Genomic DNA, 17739 nt, shown 5'->3' on the forward strand with positions numbered 1-17739 from the left:
CCCAAAACATTCTCGCATATAGTCTGTAGTAAAAGCGTTATCCCAGAGAACGCCTTCAATGGATTGGCGCATAATAGTTACTTAATATTAACCTTTGGCGTGAATTTGGCATTTCTACTGAATCTATCGTCCGATCCTTGACGAATTTTTTGGCGATTAATCTCTGGCGTGCTGTTAAAAGTATCCGAAAACGAATTCGGTATTTAGATGAGTTTTTCCCAATCGATTGAAACAAAAAAATTGACACAAAATTACACTTACAGTCACAAAATACAATGATAAATGCGATGCATTTAAGTCATAGTGTTTTTGAATTATTACATTTACATGTTTCTGAAAATACAGACAGACAGAAAGTAAACCCTTTGTTGGATTTGGCTCAAAATTTAGCAGGTGTCCACACAATAGGTGTTAAATATTTATACGGAATTTCATTAATATAGCTCTCTTCGTTTTGTAGTTATCGTGTTCATTTGTATTCAAACAGCCGGACAGACAGACTTCATTTGAACGGATTTGGCTTAAAATTTGATAGAAATCTGCAAATTTGGTATAAATACCGTATACCAAATATAGCTCAAAGCGTTTTTGAATTATCGTCGTCACAGAAAGACAGACAAACGGACGGAAATTTTCCAAAAGTATGTTTTTCGAAATCCTGAATGTCTTAAACATGGAGATTCGTCAAAATATTAAGTTCGATTTTTTTTTTCAATTATTGTACTTTCACTGTACTATTACTTATACGAGAAAGTGAAAAGCAGTTCATTTAAATAAACCAAAACCTTATAAATTCTTAAGTCATTCGTAATACATGTGTTACAGCTTCACGCCGATAGATGGCGTATCTGTCGAGTACAAAGTTCTGTTAATTCTTTTGTATATCAGAACGTAGTGAGTGTGTAAGAACGATTCTGTGAGAGAGACGAGGCATCCAACTGTGAGAGGTGTCCTAATCTGTAACAGTCTACATGAAGTGGCACAAAAAATGTGTCCGAAAATAAAATGGTGTTCACCAGAAAGGAATGAGTAATTATTTGAAGAGAATTACAACATGCATTTTCTTCCCCTGACGATAACAAATAACGACTCTATTAATCTTAAAGTCAGAAAACAATAAAAAATTAAGAAAATCGTTAGCATTAAACAAAAAAAAAACCAAAAAAAGTTTTAAGAATGTAATGAAATAAATGGATAACATAATTCCGAATGAGATAAAGCTATTTAGAATGTATGACATATAAAAAAAAAACCTATGCCTGTTGCTTTTAGCTTTGAAATAAATTTCATTCACTTACATTATCAATATGTTTTTGTAATATCTCATACATTTTTGAAAATTTTTAGTTTTGAAATTGGTAATTTTTTCTGTTAATAATTTTTAATTTTAAATCTTTTTAATTTGTGATCTTATTTCTCAAAAGGAATTAGCACTGTATCCGGAAATAACGATGAAAGAGACCCTAACTTATTTTGGAAGACTCTACCAAATGGACCGATCGGCTATTAAGGAAAGAATCTCATTTTTAACAAGCTTTCTGGATATACCAGACAAGAATAAGTTAATTAAACATCTCAGGTAAGATAACTGATTTTATTTTGTAGCGACTCAAATTTTAATACTTGATAATATGTCGTAATTAATTAAATATTTGAATAACAAAACTGAAAATTTTGCCTGGTCTTTTTTGAATAAAAAAAATTTATTATTGGTTTAGACTGAGATAAAAAAAAATTATCTTCTAGAAAAAATTATCTGACGGGTTTCCAAATAAAAGCAAGAATGAATTCATCAATAATTTGTCACACTTTCTAATTTGATGTTATCGATAATTTTCTGAACTTAACATCCGGAATGTATTAAAAATAGCCGAGATATCATCGGGGTATTTTCCCCGATCATATCGATTCAATCAGCACTCTTCTTGATAAAAAAAAACCGTTGGATGAAAAGGCAAATAATACATTATCGTTTGAATCAGCTGCACAAAAAAGAACAAATTTAAAGAAGAGCTTTCTGTTAAAAAGTACTCTCTCTTTCACTTGATAGGCAAGTTCTAGACATGTTGATTTATCTGTTAGAAGAAGAAGCCTGACAGTTAGTTATGTATCGCATAAAAAAAATTTTTTTGAACATTTGTGAACGAGACGCTTTTATTCTTTTATGTGGAGCGATGTATTATTATTCTTTTTTAAAAAGTAGATATATTTAAATTACAAATTTAAAATTTTTGTCTCGCTCTTTTAATAGAAAAAAAGTGATTAATGGTTTATATTGAGATAAAAAGCTGTTTTCTGGAGAAATAAAAATATCTGACGGGTTCCGGGATAAAAGCAAAAATGAATTTATGAATATTTTTTCATGATTTCTCATTTGATGTCATTCATTTTCTGAATTTAACATCAAGATTGCGTTAAAAATAGCAGCATTATCATCGGAGAATTCTTCTAGCATTCTAATGAGGCCTTTTCTTGATAAAAAATAAATTGCCCTAGCACATATGAAAATACAAACAAGATATTATTGTTTGAATCAATTGCACGAAGAAGAAGAAATTTAAAGGAAAGCTTGCTCTTGTGTTGTTCTTACTCTTCTACTTTACAGGCAAGTTTTTTTCTATGCGTGATACATTACTCTTATTAAAGGAAAAGTTAGGTTTAATTGCACAAGGGTCAGTTTGGCCATACTGCGCCAAACGTTCTAAAAGAGTAGATATCTATCTATACTTATAATAAAGACGTGTGTGTGTGTGTGTGTGTGTGTGTGTGTGTGTGTGTGTGTGTGTGTGTGTGTGTGTGTGTGTGTGTGTGTGTGTGTGTGTGTGTGTGTGTGTGTGTGTGTGTGTGTGTGTGTGAATGTTAAAAAGGAAAATATAATTTTAAGATGCTGAGCTGAGTGCAATGGCCGACGGAATGATGCTTTTTTCTTTTGTTAGTTTTTAATTGTTCTGATTTCGCTTTCATGGAGTCACGACAGAAAAATTATCAGTTTTAATACACATTCATTTTTTAAATTAAAAGTTTTAAAAAAAGTTAGATGATCAAAAATTTTCTAAATTATAATTGATTACAGAATAAATATACAGTAATTTTTTTCTGTATAGCTAGATATAAATCTGTATAGCTAGATATCTAAGAATTCTATTTCTTGTATTAAATATTTTTTGCAGAACTACTCGTTTCTAAAATGATGCGCTGTTCACTAATTAGAAATTTGATTATTTTTAGAAAAGTTAAATTTATCTTTTAATAAAACGCCTATAGATGAATTAACGTGGTGATACTTATGGACAATTTCTGGAAAAATAGTTTCCAAAAGACATTTCAGATTCTAAAATCATGGCATATTGAACTCTCATTCCCAACCAAGACCAATCATCCGAAGAGATCACTTCGTGGACTTAACCAGCCTATCATCTTCCTTTCCTTACAGATCAGTGAGACCAAACTGTTGAACCAAAAGTGTTAACATATCATCAAATCTGAAATGCGTGTGTACTTAAAATTTCAATTTATTATTTTCATAATGTAAGACTTATAAATTGAAGTACATCTTCAGCATTCATTTGGAAACAAATCACTACGCCTCTTCTAGACAATGTCATTTTTATCGTTCCATATTTTATTCATACAGTTTGAATACTTGGTCTGATAATTAATGCAAATAGTTAAGTATGCATCATTATTAATGCATCTTCCTTTCCTTACAGATAAGTGAGACTAAACTGTTGAACCAAAAGTGTTAACATATCATCAAATCTGAAATGCGTGTGTACTTAAAATTTCAATTTATTATTTTCATAATGTAAGACTTATAAATTGAAGTACATCTTCAGCATTCATTTGGAAACAAATCACTACGCCTCTTCTAGACAATTTCATTTTTATCGTTCCATATTTTATTCATACAGTTTGAATACTTGGTCTGATAGTTAATGCAAATAGTTAAGCATGAGGTTAATAGTTTTTCTTGCGTAATAATTGTCACGAAGCCTGTATTTGAATTGCAACACGTGAAAATTAAACAGAAGTATAAATTAAAAACAAAATACCCATTTGACTTATTTTTTAAGATGCGACGACGCAGCAGATATTTAATAGAAAGAAATTTTACTTTTCACTTATTTCTTTAACTAATATATACTATTAATTCATGTAGTCAGTCTCATTATACTTTCACCGAATCTTAGATTTCAGCAGACGATTGATTAATAGATCTAGTATAATTATAATCCGGAAATGTTAATTTTTTTTTCATTTCTCTAATTCACTACATCTATTTTTAGAATTTTTATTAAAATTTTCAAAAAAATACATGTAAAACAAGAATGCTACATAAATAAAATGTGACTTAATTTGTGCACATTGATTTTTTTTTCTTTCAGTGGTGGGCAACAAAGACGAGTATCGTTTGCTGTTGCTCTCATACATAAACCTCCACTTCTCATGCTAGATGAACCCACTGTGGGAGTAGATCCACTTCTTCGAAGAAGGTAATCACTGTTTGTTTTTTAATATTAAAGATATACTAGCCGCCTTCAGCGACCAGTTATTTGCCTACCATGTTAACAGTTATGTCAATAATCTTCTATGATCCACGTCTTATTACAAAAAAAGAAAATATTGTTTTAGACTTTACTTGCACAATAAACATACGTAGAGTAATCTCATTGAAACTAAACTGGCAAAATCAGTTTATTTTTTTTCTTCTGTCTGATTTCATTATGGGATTTTGGCAAATCTGCTAACCATAAAAATGTACATTTTATTAGTGCCATTTACACTAGTTTATCATATCAAAGAAAAATTAGCAATAGTCCGCATATTATTCAAAAGTTTCTCTCTGAATTTTGGGCTGTGAAATATGAATGCCTTTTTTGAGTATCTGAAATATCCCGACCATTTTATTTCAGTATTTGGAAACATTTGCAGAAATTGGCATCGACAGATTCCATCACCATCATCATCACTACACATTACGTCGAGGAGGCTCGGCAAGCCCATGTTGTAAGCTAGAAATTTCTTTTTAGTTATTATTTTAACACTTTTTTTATTAAAGCATTTTCTTCTTAGTCTGTTTGATTGTCCAATTAAAAATTCTCAATCGATTTTAAACTAACTTTCCTATGAGTTAGAGACGCAAAACTTTAAATATAGCTTGAACTGGATGTCAGTGCAATATTAACTCGCTTTCTTATCTGTCTTTTCGGAATAAATTTTGCAATCGATTAAAATTTTTCATTGCCGACAGATGGCGCCATAACATGTCTTTAGCAGATCGGGAAGTTAGTTTAAAATCGATTGCAAAATTTTACATTCACACGACTTAAAAATAGAAAATAATTTAATTAACTTTTTTTTTAATATACCATGTTTTGAAAATGAACTAAAAAGCACAAAAAAATTTCCCTAACCTCATACAGATTCCTAAATCTATATAGAACCTGTATGGGTTTATGAATCTTTTTAAAAATGTGGTATATTAATTTTTTTATTTATATAACTATTCATTATTATTCATGTACTTAGTTGCATCAAATTGCTCCACGTTCTGTAGAGCACTGATATTAAAGAGCAAAGAATTGTTATTCCAATAACAGTGACTTGCAAACGCGCCTGTGGTAAGTGATAATTGTTACGGGAGTTGTTATAGTAGAGTTTAAAGATCAGATTTCTTAGATTGTTTCTGAGTATACTTCAAAATACTCATAACCTCATTCAATATGCATAACCAAATCCAGCTCTTTCCAAACGTGATACTGATACTGATTCGAATAATTCTGAATTTAACACAGCAATTTCTCTTAGCATATTACCTTATCAATATTTCAGATGAGTTTCGCTACAAGCACAATCCTGTCAATGCACTACAGGACTAGTCCAGGGGATTTTGATCCAATCATTTAGTTGATTATCAGAAATCCTTTTCATCGTCACTGATGTTTGAGATAAAGTTGTTACATGTTGCACTATCAATTTTAATTGCAATTTTAAAAGCATTTATAAGCAATATTTATATTTAAATGCAAAGAAAAAATTTTCATTTGAATTTATAAAACCAGTTCTTATTCTGAAAAATATTCTAATCATTTTTTTTTGTAAAATATTTTAATAAAAGAATAATAATGGTTTTTCTTCTAAAAAATATTATTAAGTTATGAAATATGTTTTATGTTCTTCTCTGAATAAATCGCAATTGTGTTATTTCTGAAAATGATTAAGAATTAGCTATGTAATTTAACAAATACATAAAAAATATTTATTCATATAGAAAATAATTAAATGCTATGAGTATTATCGCGGTTACAGAAACAATTAAAACTATTTTCTCTCGGCGTTTCTTTTTTATGTATTGCTTATTGATGACAATGCATAATTTGGTAAGTGCATGTTTTTAATGAAATGTATGTTTTTATAGTTTGTTTATGAAATTTCATTTTCTCTTTATCTATAAAATATATAATGTCGACACTTAGACATTTTATTCTTCTATAAATAACTATTTATAGAAGAATCTGATTTTAAAAACATCACAACACCTCTATACAAATATGTATAAATATTTCAACATTTGCATTCAACATTTTTCCATTTACTTCTCTGCTATTCATGGAATTTTCGGGAACAAGTTCTACAATGGCGAGACTTCACTTTATCTCACTAGACAATTTTTGCTGTAAAATTCCTTTCGTTAACAATGAAAAAAACCCTGGAATTTCCAACAGTCTCAGTCTGGTATTTTCAGCAGTCTGCGATCAAGCCGCATTCTTACTTTTTCGTAAACTAAATATAGAGAAAGTATTATAATTGTCGAAAAATTCCACGAATTTCCACGTCTTAGACATCCCTGAGTTCGAAAAACACATATTTTGAATAAGTCTGTCTGTTTATCTCAGATAACTCAGAAATGCTTTCAGATGGATGATTGAATTTGTATATTTCTATCGAATTTTGAGCAACATCCAACCAGAGAAAGTCCGTCTGTCCAGTTATTAGAATATAATTTAACACGATAACTGCAAAGCGAAGAGATCCAGAGGAATGCATGAATTTCAGTAAAAGGATTTAACACCAAATTTGTAGGTTTCGATCAAATTGGGAACAAAATTCATTGAAAAGAAGTCTGTCTATCCGGGTGTGCTAATATAAGCTAACAATACGATAATTACAAAACAAAGAGAGATAGACTGCTAAAATTAGGTGCATAGATTTAATATTTAAAAAGTTGATACTGTACAAATGTGGTGCCAGATTCGTCTAGGAGTTGACCATATATCGATTTGCATTTCGCAAGCATGTAAAACTCAAATAAAAAAAATCAATGATTTAAGTTTAGGAAATGAGGTATGTGATCTTGTAACTGCAATCGTAATTCAGCGTGAAATTTTGGTTTGAGTCGGTTTGTAAAAAAGTGTTGAAAATGCTAATTCAATTTTCGAGTATTTGTGTATTAATCGTGTGTCAGGGACTGAAAGACAAACGCCGCACTATAGATTCAGTAAAAATGATAGATTCATTCCAAAGATATCGAATTATAATTATTGTTAATCGATTCCTTGCATGGCATTCTCGACCTTCCCCAAGGGTTTCAATTTTATCCGGAGGCAGGGGGGGGGAGATGACAGATTTATTAGCGAATATGCGGGAAAATTTTGAGGAAACCACACCCGCTTGGCGATTCATTCAAAATGTATCTTTACATAAGCAATCTATGTTTTATATTTTACACGAAACAAACTGCAAAACAAAATAACGCAACCAACAAGGAAAAAAAAACTGAAATAATGAAAATTTGAATTTTGGTTCACCTTTACAGAGAATTGGTTTCACTGTCTGGTGTATTAAGACATTTAAAAAAATTAATTAATCTACAAAATAAAACCACGAGACCAAGATAATGAAATAATGAAAAATTTAATTTTGGGTCACCCTTAAGAGAATTGGTTTCAACAACTGGTATATTAAAACATTTAAAAATTGTATTAAAAAGTGATTTTAGACAAAATGGTACAAAAAAAATAATTTTTAACACAATGTAAATACTGTACTTCCAAATAGCAGCCTACATGGCCTTTTTAACGGTATTATTCAGCTTCTCTTGCATTTTCCTAAAAATTTGGCTGTAAAGAGTGAGATAAATACAAAAAAGTTTCATTTCCATGCACCCCTTTACACCGACTTCGGGGCATATATACAGTGGCTCAAAAAATTGAGAGTACACCTTACTTTTACTTGATAAATCCGACTTTCAATATAAATAACACATTACCGGGAAGTGCAAACATGTTTTTATTTTTACACATAACAAATGGTTTAATTTAGAGTGAAAATAAAGAAAAATAAACCAAAAACTTCTAAATCGAAAAGTTTTAGAAGCATTTTAAATAAACATACGCAGAATTTTGCCTCAAAAAATTGAGAATACACCAATGAAATTTTTACAATATCACGCATAGAAATAAAGTGTCACTATTAAATTGCATGTCTTTTGGCTCTTATAATAGCCTCTAAACGTCATGGTACCGATTCGACCCATTTTTGGTGGTATCTGAAAATATTTTATCCTATTCTTCTTGCACAACTTATTTAAAATGGGATTTGTTTCTAATTTTATGTTTTTGGACCACTGCTTCGAGTGTGGCCCACAGATATTCAATGGTAATGATGTCGGGGTACTGTGGTGGCGTGTGTAACTGCTGTTTACAATGTAAAAGACGCCATATTTTGACTTATTATATATTTTGGGGGGTCGTTGTCCTACTGGAAAATGGAATTTCCATCTAAACCCAAATTTGTAACACTTTCCTTTAGATTGCTGCGAAGTATATCAAAGAAAACCGTATCGATTATAATACCATCTATGAAAATTAAATTTCCTACCCCGGATGAAGCCATGCAACCTCAAATCATGACGGAGTCACCATCATGTTTAACTGTAGGACGTAATTTTTTTGGATCCAAAGCAGTATTAGGCTTTCTCCATACAGTACGATCGATGGCTGTCATTTCCAAAGATGTTGAGTTTTCTTTCATTACTAAATATAGCTTTCTTCCAAAGATTATTGGTCTTCAATTGATGAGTTTTTGCTTACTTCAAATGCTTTTTCTGAATTTGTAAGCTGATGAACGGTTTCTCCCTAACTATGCGCCTTTTATATCCAGCTTGTCTAATGGCATTTCGCACAGTTTCAACACCTACACTTCTGCCTATGATTTGAAAAGTTTCTGTAACAAGTTGAATGAACCATATGGTCGCAGCAATCTAAAGGAAAGTGTTAAAATTTGTGTTTAGAAGGAAATTCCCTTTTCCAGCAGGACAACAATCCCAAATAGAATATTTGTAACGTCAAAATATGGTGTCTTTTTCATTTCAAACAGCAGTTACACACACCACCACAGTACCCTATCATCAATACCATTGAATATCTGTGAGCCACACTCGAAGCAGTGGTCCAAAAACACAAAATTAGAAACAAAACTCATTTAAAACAAGTGTTGCAAGAAAAATGGTGTAAAATATCTTCAGATACCACCAAAAATGGGTCGAATCGGTACCACGACGTTTAGAGGCCATTATAAGAGCCAAAAGACATGCAAATTAATAGTGACACTTTGTTTCTATGCGTGATATTGCAAAAATTTCATTGGCGTATTCTCAATTTTTTGAGGCAAACTTCTGAGTAGGTTTATTTAAAATGCTTCTGAAACGTTTCAATTTAAAAGTTTTTCGTTGATTTTTATTTTTTTTTATTTTAAATCATTACCATTGGTTATGTGTAAAAATAAAAACATGTTCGCACTTTCCGGTAATGTGTTATTTATATTGAAAGTCGGATTTATCAAATAAAAATAAGGTGTACTTTCAATTTTTTGAGCCACTGGTGGTTATCAAACTAATGTAAACACCTTAGATTTATAAAGAATCATTTATTAATATGGTGTAGGACCACCTAGGAATCGATTCATACAAGTGTTGAACAGTGTTTAGTGGAATATTGTACTATTCTTAATGGAGATATTGTGAAAGTTCTGGGAGAGATGCCAGTGGAGGATATCGATTCCGCATTGTACGCTATTCCGCATTAGTCAGCATAAAATTCTCTATACTTCTTCCCAATCATCCTTCCTTTCAAGGTTACGATTAGTAGAGCAGAAAACCACGACTTGACTGCCCATTTAATGGCAGATCCACCTCCATGCTTGGCTGTTGGAAGGAGACAATCACGATCATACGCGTATGCAAGTGTCCTCCAAACGTGCACCCGTCTTGTTGTAGGCTAAAGTGTGAAACACGATTCGTCAGACCATATTATTTTTTTCCACTTATCAACAGTCCAGGTTTTGTGAGTGTGACACAACTGTAGACGAAGTTTACCATTCACATCTGTGACAAGTAGCTTGGGAATTCCTGCTCTGCCGTAAATGTTCTGTTTATAAAGGTGCCTTCTAATTGTAATCACTAACACTGGAGAATTCAGATGGTTATTGAGCTCTACGATCACTTTTGCTGCATGTGTTCGCTTTTTAGACATTACAATATGCTTCAATACCCGGTGGTCTCTTTCACTGAACTTCTCTTTCCGCCCACTATTTTGCTTTGCCGAGCTAGTCTTGCCGCGCTGTGTGCATGCTGTCATAACATTAGACACTGTACCTTTAGAAACGTCTAAAAGTTGGGATGTTTCTGTCACACTTGTTCTAACTAGACGGGATCCTACAATTTGGCCTCTTTGAAAATCTGAGAGGTCCGACATTTTACGCTTTTGAAAAAAATCCGAGAATTGTAGAGCTTTAACAAAGCTAAAACATACTAACAGATTATATACATTGCTATTTATAAAAAAAAACTGGTGGCTATTATTATATTTTAATACTTACGAAGCGTATTCAAAAATGTCACTTTTATTCACAGGTGTTCCCATTATTTTAATAACCACCAGTATATTTTATTGATTTTAATGCCATATATAAGTAATTTAAGCAGCAAATTTTGTGAAACTGTAAGAACAAGACATTAAATTTCGGTTCGCTTTTAAGACAACTGGTTTTAGTATATCATAAAAATACTAAAAAAAGTAATTTTAAACAAAATAACAAAAAAGTGGTAACTTTTAACATAATCTATACATTATTTGCAGTGGCTTCCAAAAATATGCATGCTCTTAGGAATTTTAATGAAATACTGTTATGTGCATTACTGAAAATTAATATATCAGAAAAAGGATATTTTAATAATATCTATAACTGTTTCTTAACAAAACTTCATTAAATATTTTAAAGTTAAACAAAAATATTTTTAAAAAATCTGCAAAAATAAACAAAAACGTTTAAAAAAACAATAAGCAAAAAGACACAAAAAAACATTATCTCCCAGAAATCTTTGTACACTTTAAAGAACATATATTATACATATTAATAAATATTTTGATATTTCTGTCAATTAGTACTCACGTTAGTAGAATATCCTGTAGTCACCTCGTCTTTTAAATGTCTAGGTATAGAATGCACTATTTATTTATTTCTCCTTCAATATTCCTCTACTCTTCTATAATTATCGGTTTAAGTTCGGTTTTCATAAATTAACTTCCAGTTAGCACCGAATATGTTTTATTGGGTTTAATTACGGCTATTGAGGCGTATTTTCAGGTTTTGTGAACAATTATGGAGACACCAAAGGCCAACATGGAATAATGTACTTATTTTATTTATCCTGATTTAAAATAAACCTGTTTGCAATACCGACCTTTTTTGGCTAATAATTTTAAATTATATTTTTAAATATTTAAATAAAGATAAAATTCATATTTAAATAAAGAGCATGATTCATTATAAAATTAATAAATGCAAAATTACTTAATCTTATTACTGGCTCCACCCTAGGACAATTCAATCACGATATTTTATTGTTCTAAGTTCTTTAGATTAAATTCCTCATTTTATCTTCTCCATACGATTAACACTCTTATCAAAACCAAAAAATGTTAAATTTACTTTCATTTGTAAATAAGACATGATTCGATACGTTTTGGGCTTATTTATCATTGATTTCGCTAAAGAAACGCTTAAGCTTTTTATTTTATTTATTTATTTATTTTTGCATTACAAAAAAAAAAACAAAAAAACTCTGAGTTGAATGGAAATGTAATGCAGCTGGTTCGAGAACATACTGAAAAGTTTCAAGTAAAATTGGAAAATATTTTGCTAAACTCTACAAAAAACTTTACAGTACGCAAACAAGGATTTTTCACAGATTGTTTTAACAATAAATTTCTAATTACATTGAATTAAACTTACTAGATAACCTTTCTTCCCCTTTTTCTTCGATTCGATTTTCTCCTTTAAAGCATTTATCATGCACTGCACTGTAGAATGCAATTTATTTACTAATTTAGAGACATGCCGAATTGATTTACCATTGTTATGATGAATAATAATTACTTTCGAATGCTGCTTGTAGTTTCATACGACAGAGAGCAATTATAAAATAATAAATTGCTCATTCAGAAATAAGAAAACAAAGATTAAAGCCAAACGATTTTAAAATGTCACCAAAATACAAAAGTGGAAAAAAATGTGGCAGACGATAATTCTAGTAATACATTTGTCCAAAAATTTTTCGTTGTACAAACGTTTTAGTGACGCGCTTTATCTCTGCCTCCTTGCATTTTCATTTTTATTCTTAAAAAATGAAATAAAATAAAATCTATTCTTATTCAAGATATATGAAGAAATATTGTATTGCAAATGTAAATTTAGGTTACAACGCTTTTACTTCACATTTTAAAGGTCAATAAATATATTTGGGAGCTACTGTCTATGTAGAATCCGTTCTTTTTTTAAATTATTATTTTTATTTTTTTTAATGAAATTTTAAAGAAAAATTATTTTTTAGAATGATAAGGCAACGTAATATAAAACATGCATATAGTAAATTAGGAATATTATTAGAATAATATTTCAAAATTTAAAAGACATTTAGGTCGAATACATGGCTTTTTTTTAAATTTGAAAAAATGCATAAAATTAAATTGTTCTAAACATACCGCAAAAAAGTCCTCGGCGTCATTGGGCTGTTATCTACTTATTTATTTAATAATCTGGCCGTGTTAGTGAATAAAAAAACCATTTTGTATTAACAAAAATTTACTTATCCAAGTTTCAACTTAATCCGTTCTTTTTTTAAATTATTATTTTTATTTTTTTAGTGAAATTATAAAGAAAAATTATTTTTTAGAATGATAAGGCAACGTAATATAAAACATGCATATAGTAAATTAGGAATATTATTAGAATAATATTTCAAAATTTAAAAGACACTTAGGTCGAATACATGGCTTTTTTTTAAATTTGAAAAAAAATGCATAAAATTAAATTGTTCTAAAAATACCACAAAAAAGTCCGCGGGGTCATTGGGCTGTTATCTACTTATTTATTTAATAATCTGGCCGTGTTAGTGAATAAAAAAACCATTTTGTATTAACAAAAATTTACTTATCCAAGTTTCAACTTAATCTGCTTGAACTTGTTTACTATTCTTTATAGAGATACTTTCTTACATTCTTTACACATTTTAAAAATAAACACGTTTGTTGCTGGTTTCGAATTAATAATTCTGTCAGTTCCATTATTCATTTACACATAACCTTTCATAATTTAAATGGTTAAGAATAATGTTTTACGTTATTCTACCACATAAAGATAAGTGCGCATTCATAAATTAAAAATAAAAGTAGATTGTCAAGTTTTAAAAATCGTTTGGGCGTTCTCGTGGGCATTTTTGTAGAGATAATATATAATTTTAAAAATGTATATATTTTGGCTACAAAGACAATTAAATTTTGGGATTTAATAGAAAAATTTTGATTTGCAGGTTTTGTGACTGCTATTTCGAAATTAATTGTGACAGCTTAATTATTTCAATTTAGATCATAACTGGCATTCAAATGATAAATATTGTGGAATTTCCAAAACCATCTTTGAAAATATCCGGATTCCTTTTTTTTTTATCCTACTTTCTAGAAATACTACTTTTTTTCTAAAATTATTATATTTTTTCCCCAAACTGAGTGAAATTTTAATCAAAGCCTTTTTTTTCCGTTTTTGATTGCCTGCACTTATAGTAAAAGGTAAAATGATATCTGATTCTCCGATGCTAATTTGAAATCGAGGATAATTTGTGGCAAAATACTCAAAAGAACAAGTATATATCTCAAAGAATCTCATCATCATCATCAAAATAATAATCAAATCAAATTAATCATTATTATTTTGACGATGGCGATTAATTCATTCATTATTTCTACAGGTTTTTTTTTTTTACAAATTTTTATTGATTAGTTATTATTATCATGCCTAACATGATGTTGCTTTTGTTAGAAGGTAAGAGGTTTTGAAGCTCGTAATCGCGTAGGCAATGAATATTGAAGCTCGAAATCGCGTAGGCAATGAATTAAGCATAAATGGCAATTTTCGTCATCTTTTAATCGCATATATTTTTTTACCTGCTTTTACCAGTATTGCTTCATTATTACGTATGCTTCTTTGACAGCAGATGCGCTTTTAAAAGGTTGACTAGAACTATGACATCATAGCTGTTATTTTCATGGAATGTAATTTTTTTCAGAGGAAATTAAATAATTTAATTTTTATAATATGTTCAAAAAATCTTCAGTCGCGTTTAATAACAGTTTTGATAAAAGTATTTTCTCTTTCCCCCAACGGGGAAATATCACTTCATTCATTCTTAAGCGGGAAACATTGAAAGATTTCACTCCTGTTCTAAGATTAATCCATTATGAAACTGTTTTATGATCTCAGAAATAAGAAAATAGCAGATTGTGTTTACAAAAATATTGTTTTCATAAAAATTCTATATAAATTAATATGTTAAAAAATTTATTGGTAAATAGTCTATCATTTGGAAATCGCATTGCGACGGAAACGCTCGTTGTTCAGCTTCCAAACATGGCATTCCTTTTTGTGAGAACATGATATTGTTTTGGTTAGGGGGTTTTGAAGCTCGAAATCACGTAGTCAATGAATAAAGCCATAAATGGCAATTTTCATTTTCAATTTTTTCTTGGCTGGCAAAAAAGTTTTCGAGCTCACGTAAACCGGTTTAAACCGGTTAATGACTTAAATTAATTAAGACAAATAATGACTTACAAATAATAATGTTCTCAAAAGATAACTAGAAATTCGCGATCGTAGATTTCATTTTTTAATTTTTAATTTTTTTATATTATATTAAGTCATCAACTCTATTTTTCAGGTGGGATTGATGAGAGACGGTCGTTTACTGGCTGAAACAAATCCTGAAGTCCTGATTGACCAATATAATGCATTAACTCTTGAAGATGTGTTCTTAAAATTATGTGTGAAAGACAGTGAAGCTATAGAGGCTGCTTCAGCTGACGAGCTGAACAACTTTGATGAAGAACCAGTGTGGGTTAAAAGAAAGGTAATAAATCATCTTGTAGTTAAAATGAACATAGAAAGCATTAAGAAAATACATATTAAAATATTAATTGACATTCAAATTGAAAGCATGTCAACCTAGAAATTGTTTTCCGGATATTGATGAATGAAACAATGTGTTCTCGAATTGTAGATTGTCTTTAAAAAAATTTTAATCGTCTGATTTTTTTTCTCCAAAAATTTAGTTGTTTTACATATTGGCTTTTTTACAAGTCTTAAAAAAGATGCCATTGCTTGCTACTTAACATAATTTGTTTTAAGGTATAACAATTTCGAAAGAAAATGTTTTAGATAACAATTTGTTTAAAATGGTATTTTGCTGTCTTTTTTGTAAATTTGCAAAAGATAGATAATAGTTAGTAAAAGAAATTAGTACGAAAATTAATGAAAACGATACGTAAGTAGTTTTAAAAATTGGCTCAAAGTCTATTGTAAATTAAAAAATTTTGATTTTTAAAAATCGATTTTTTGCAAAAATAATAACTGCATATTTTTTGTCAGTATTTTCATTTTATGAACGATCTTCTTCACAAAATCGTTTGAATTTTGTTTCAAAGTTTATTTGGGAAATTACTCTAATTTTTATATGTGAATAATATGTGTTTTAATGCCATTTTATATCTCTAAATGCGGTTTTCATGTATTAAAATCTAACGCATATTTTTGGTTTAAATTTATTATAATGATTTATAAATATATTTTTCAGTTCTTGAGCTAGAGAAAAAAAAACAATGTGTTCGTTTAGAAACATTTTATAGTTCTTTTAATGCTTCACAATGCGAAAAAAAAAAATTTTCCCTTTCATTTTATTTATTAAGTAGCTGCTTTTGGCGACCAACCGGTTCGCCAATCTTAATGTTCGTTAAAATTTTAATAATGAAATATTTTATGCAATTCCTACTTTAATAGCTTCTTCATCAAAATATTTCAAAACTTCAAATTTTAATAGTCATAGAATTCACTCATAATATTATAAAGGACTTCAGTCATAACATAATATGTATCTCTTTAATTTTCTGTTAGTTCTCATAGAATTTATGCTTTAAATTAAAGTGGAAAGGATTTATCTGCAATTAATATAATAATATTTTTTACTGAAACAAAGCATTTTTTTATAATATGATTACTGAAAACAGAGTCACTGAGCGTTTAAATTTTATGGGCACTAAAGAATATCTTTTTTAATTTATGTAATATCTCCAGAATTTGTCAACAAAATTTTCTCAGATTCATCATGAGCAGACCGATTAATTAAAAAGTTTTAATTTTAAATGCATCAAACACTAAGAAAATAAACAGAATCGTTTAAAATAATTGGTCGAAAACAGGTTTAAAAAAACTACTTAAAAAATGATGTGCTTAAAACTATAAGCATATACAAAAAATATATAACTAACATAAATACAGTTTAATTGCAAAAGCATACAACTAACCTAAAAATAATTTAAATTAAGTCCGCATCCGTCGATAATAGTTGTCAACAATCAGAACACAATGCACATGTGTGAATTTTCTTCACCAGTTACGGTAACGCAAATGCGTGAATTTTTCTACTCCAGTTGGGGTAACGCTATGCAGATTATACATTTTTAATTTCCTTTATTCTGTGTTATTTTAATTCAAAAGTACTTCAGAATGAATCTGAAACATGTATTAATTAACAATGTTTAATTTTGAATTCTTCAAACATTAAGAAAATAAACAGAATCAATTGAAATAATCGGTCGAAAAATGTTAAACCTAGCCTCATTAGCGTGGGAAAAAAACTGAAGCCTTACTCATTTGTCGGTGGGGAAAATGAAAAGATTTTTTTGGCTGGAAAGTTAGTTTTTAATTAATAATTAAAATTCTAATTAAAAATTCAAAAAAGAGACTCTAGATGCACATTCCCGACCTCCAAGGTATACATGTACCAAATTTGGTAGCTGTAGGTCAAATGGTCTGGCCTGTAGAGCGCCAACACACACACACACACACACACACACACACATTGAGCTTTATTATAAGTATAGATATAGATATAGATAGAACCACAATATTTAAAGAATGGATAAAAGAGAGCTTCTTTTTTATTTCGGTAACTAGAAAATGTATCTGTTACGCTTTTTGCGAGATTTTAAGCAAATTATTTCATGAACTTTAAATGTGTGGATTTTTGCTCTATACCTCTTTTTTAATCAAAAAAAATCCACGATTATTTCCAATTTTTTAAAATTGAGTTTTTATTTGCATCTTTTGATTTTCTTATATTGTGTTGATGTT

At 29.5% G+C, this 17739-nt stretch overlaps 1 protein-coding gene across 1 annotated transcript in view; it reads left to right on the forward strand.

Annotated features, from left to right (window-relative positions):
• The window catches only part of LOC129963082 (ABC transporter G family member 20-like), an 83282-nt gene that overhangs the window by 37083 nt on the left and 28460 nt on the right, over positions 1-17739 (forward strand). The window contains exons 3-6 of the mRNA XM_056077117.1: positions 1425-1579; positions 4386-4493; positions 4914-5007; positions 15272-15460. Coding sequence (XP_055933092.1) covers positions 1425-1579; positions 4386-4493; positions 4914-5007; positions 15272-15460 — 546 coding nt within the window. The remainder of the gene's footprint in view (positions 1-1424; positions 1580-4385; positions 4494-4913; positions 5008-15271; positions 15461-17739) is intronic.

The sequence above is a fragment of the Argiope bruennichi genome, chromosome 3 (genome assembly GCF_947563725.1).
Source record: "Argiope bruennichi chromosome 3, qqArgBrue1.1, whole genome shotgun sequence".
In the NCBI taxonomy this organism is placed as follows: domain Eukaryota; kingdom Metazoa; phylum Arthropoda; class Arachnida; order Araneae; family Araneidae; genus Argiope; species Argiope bruennichi.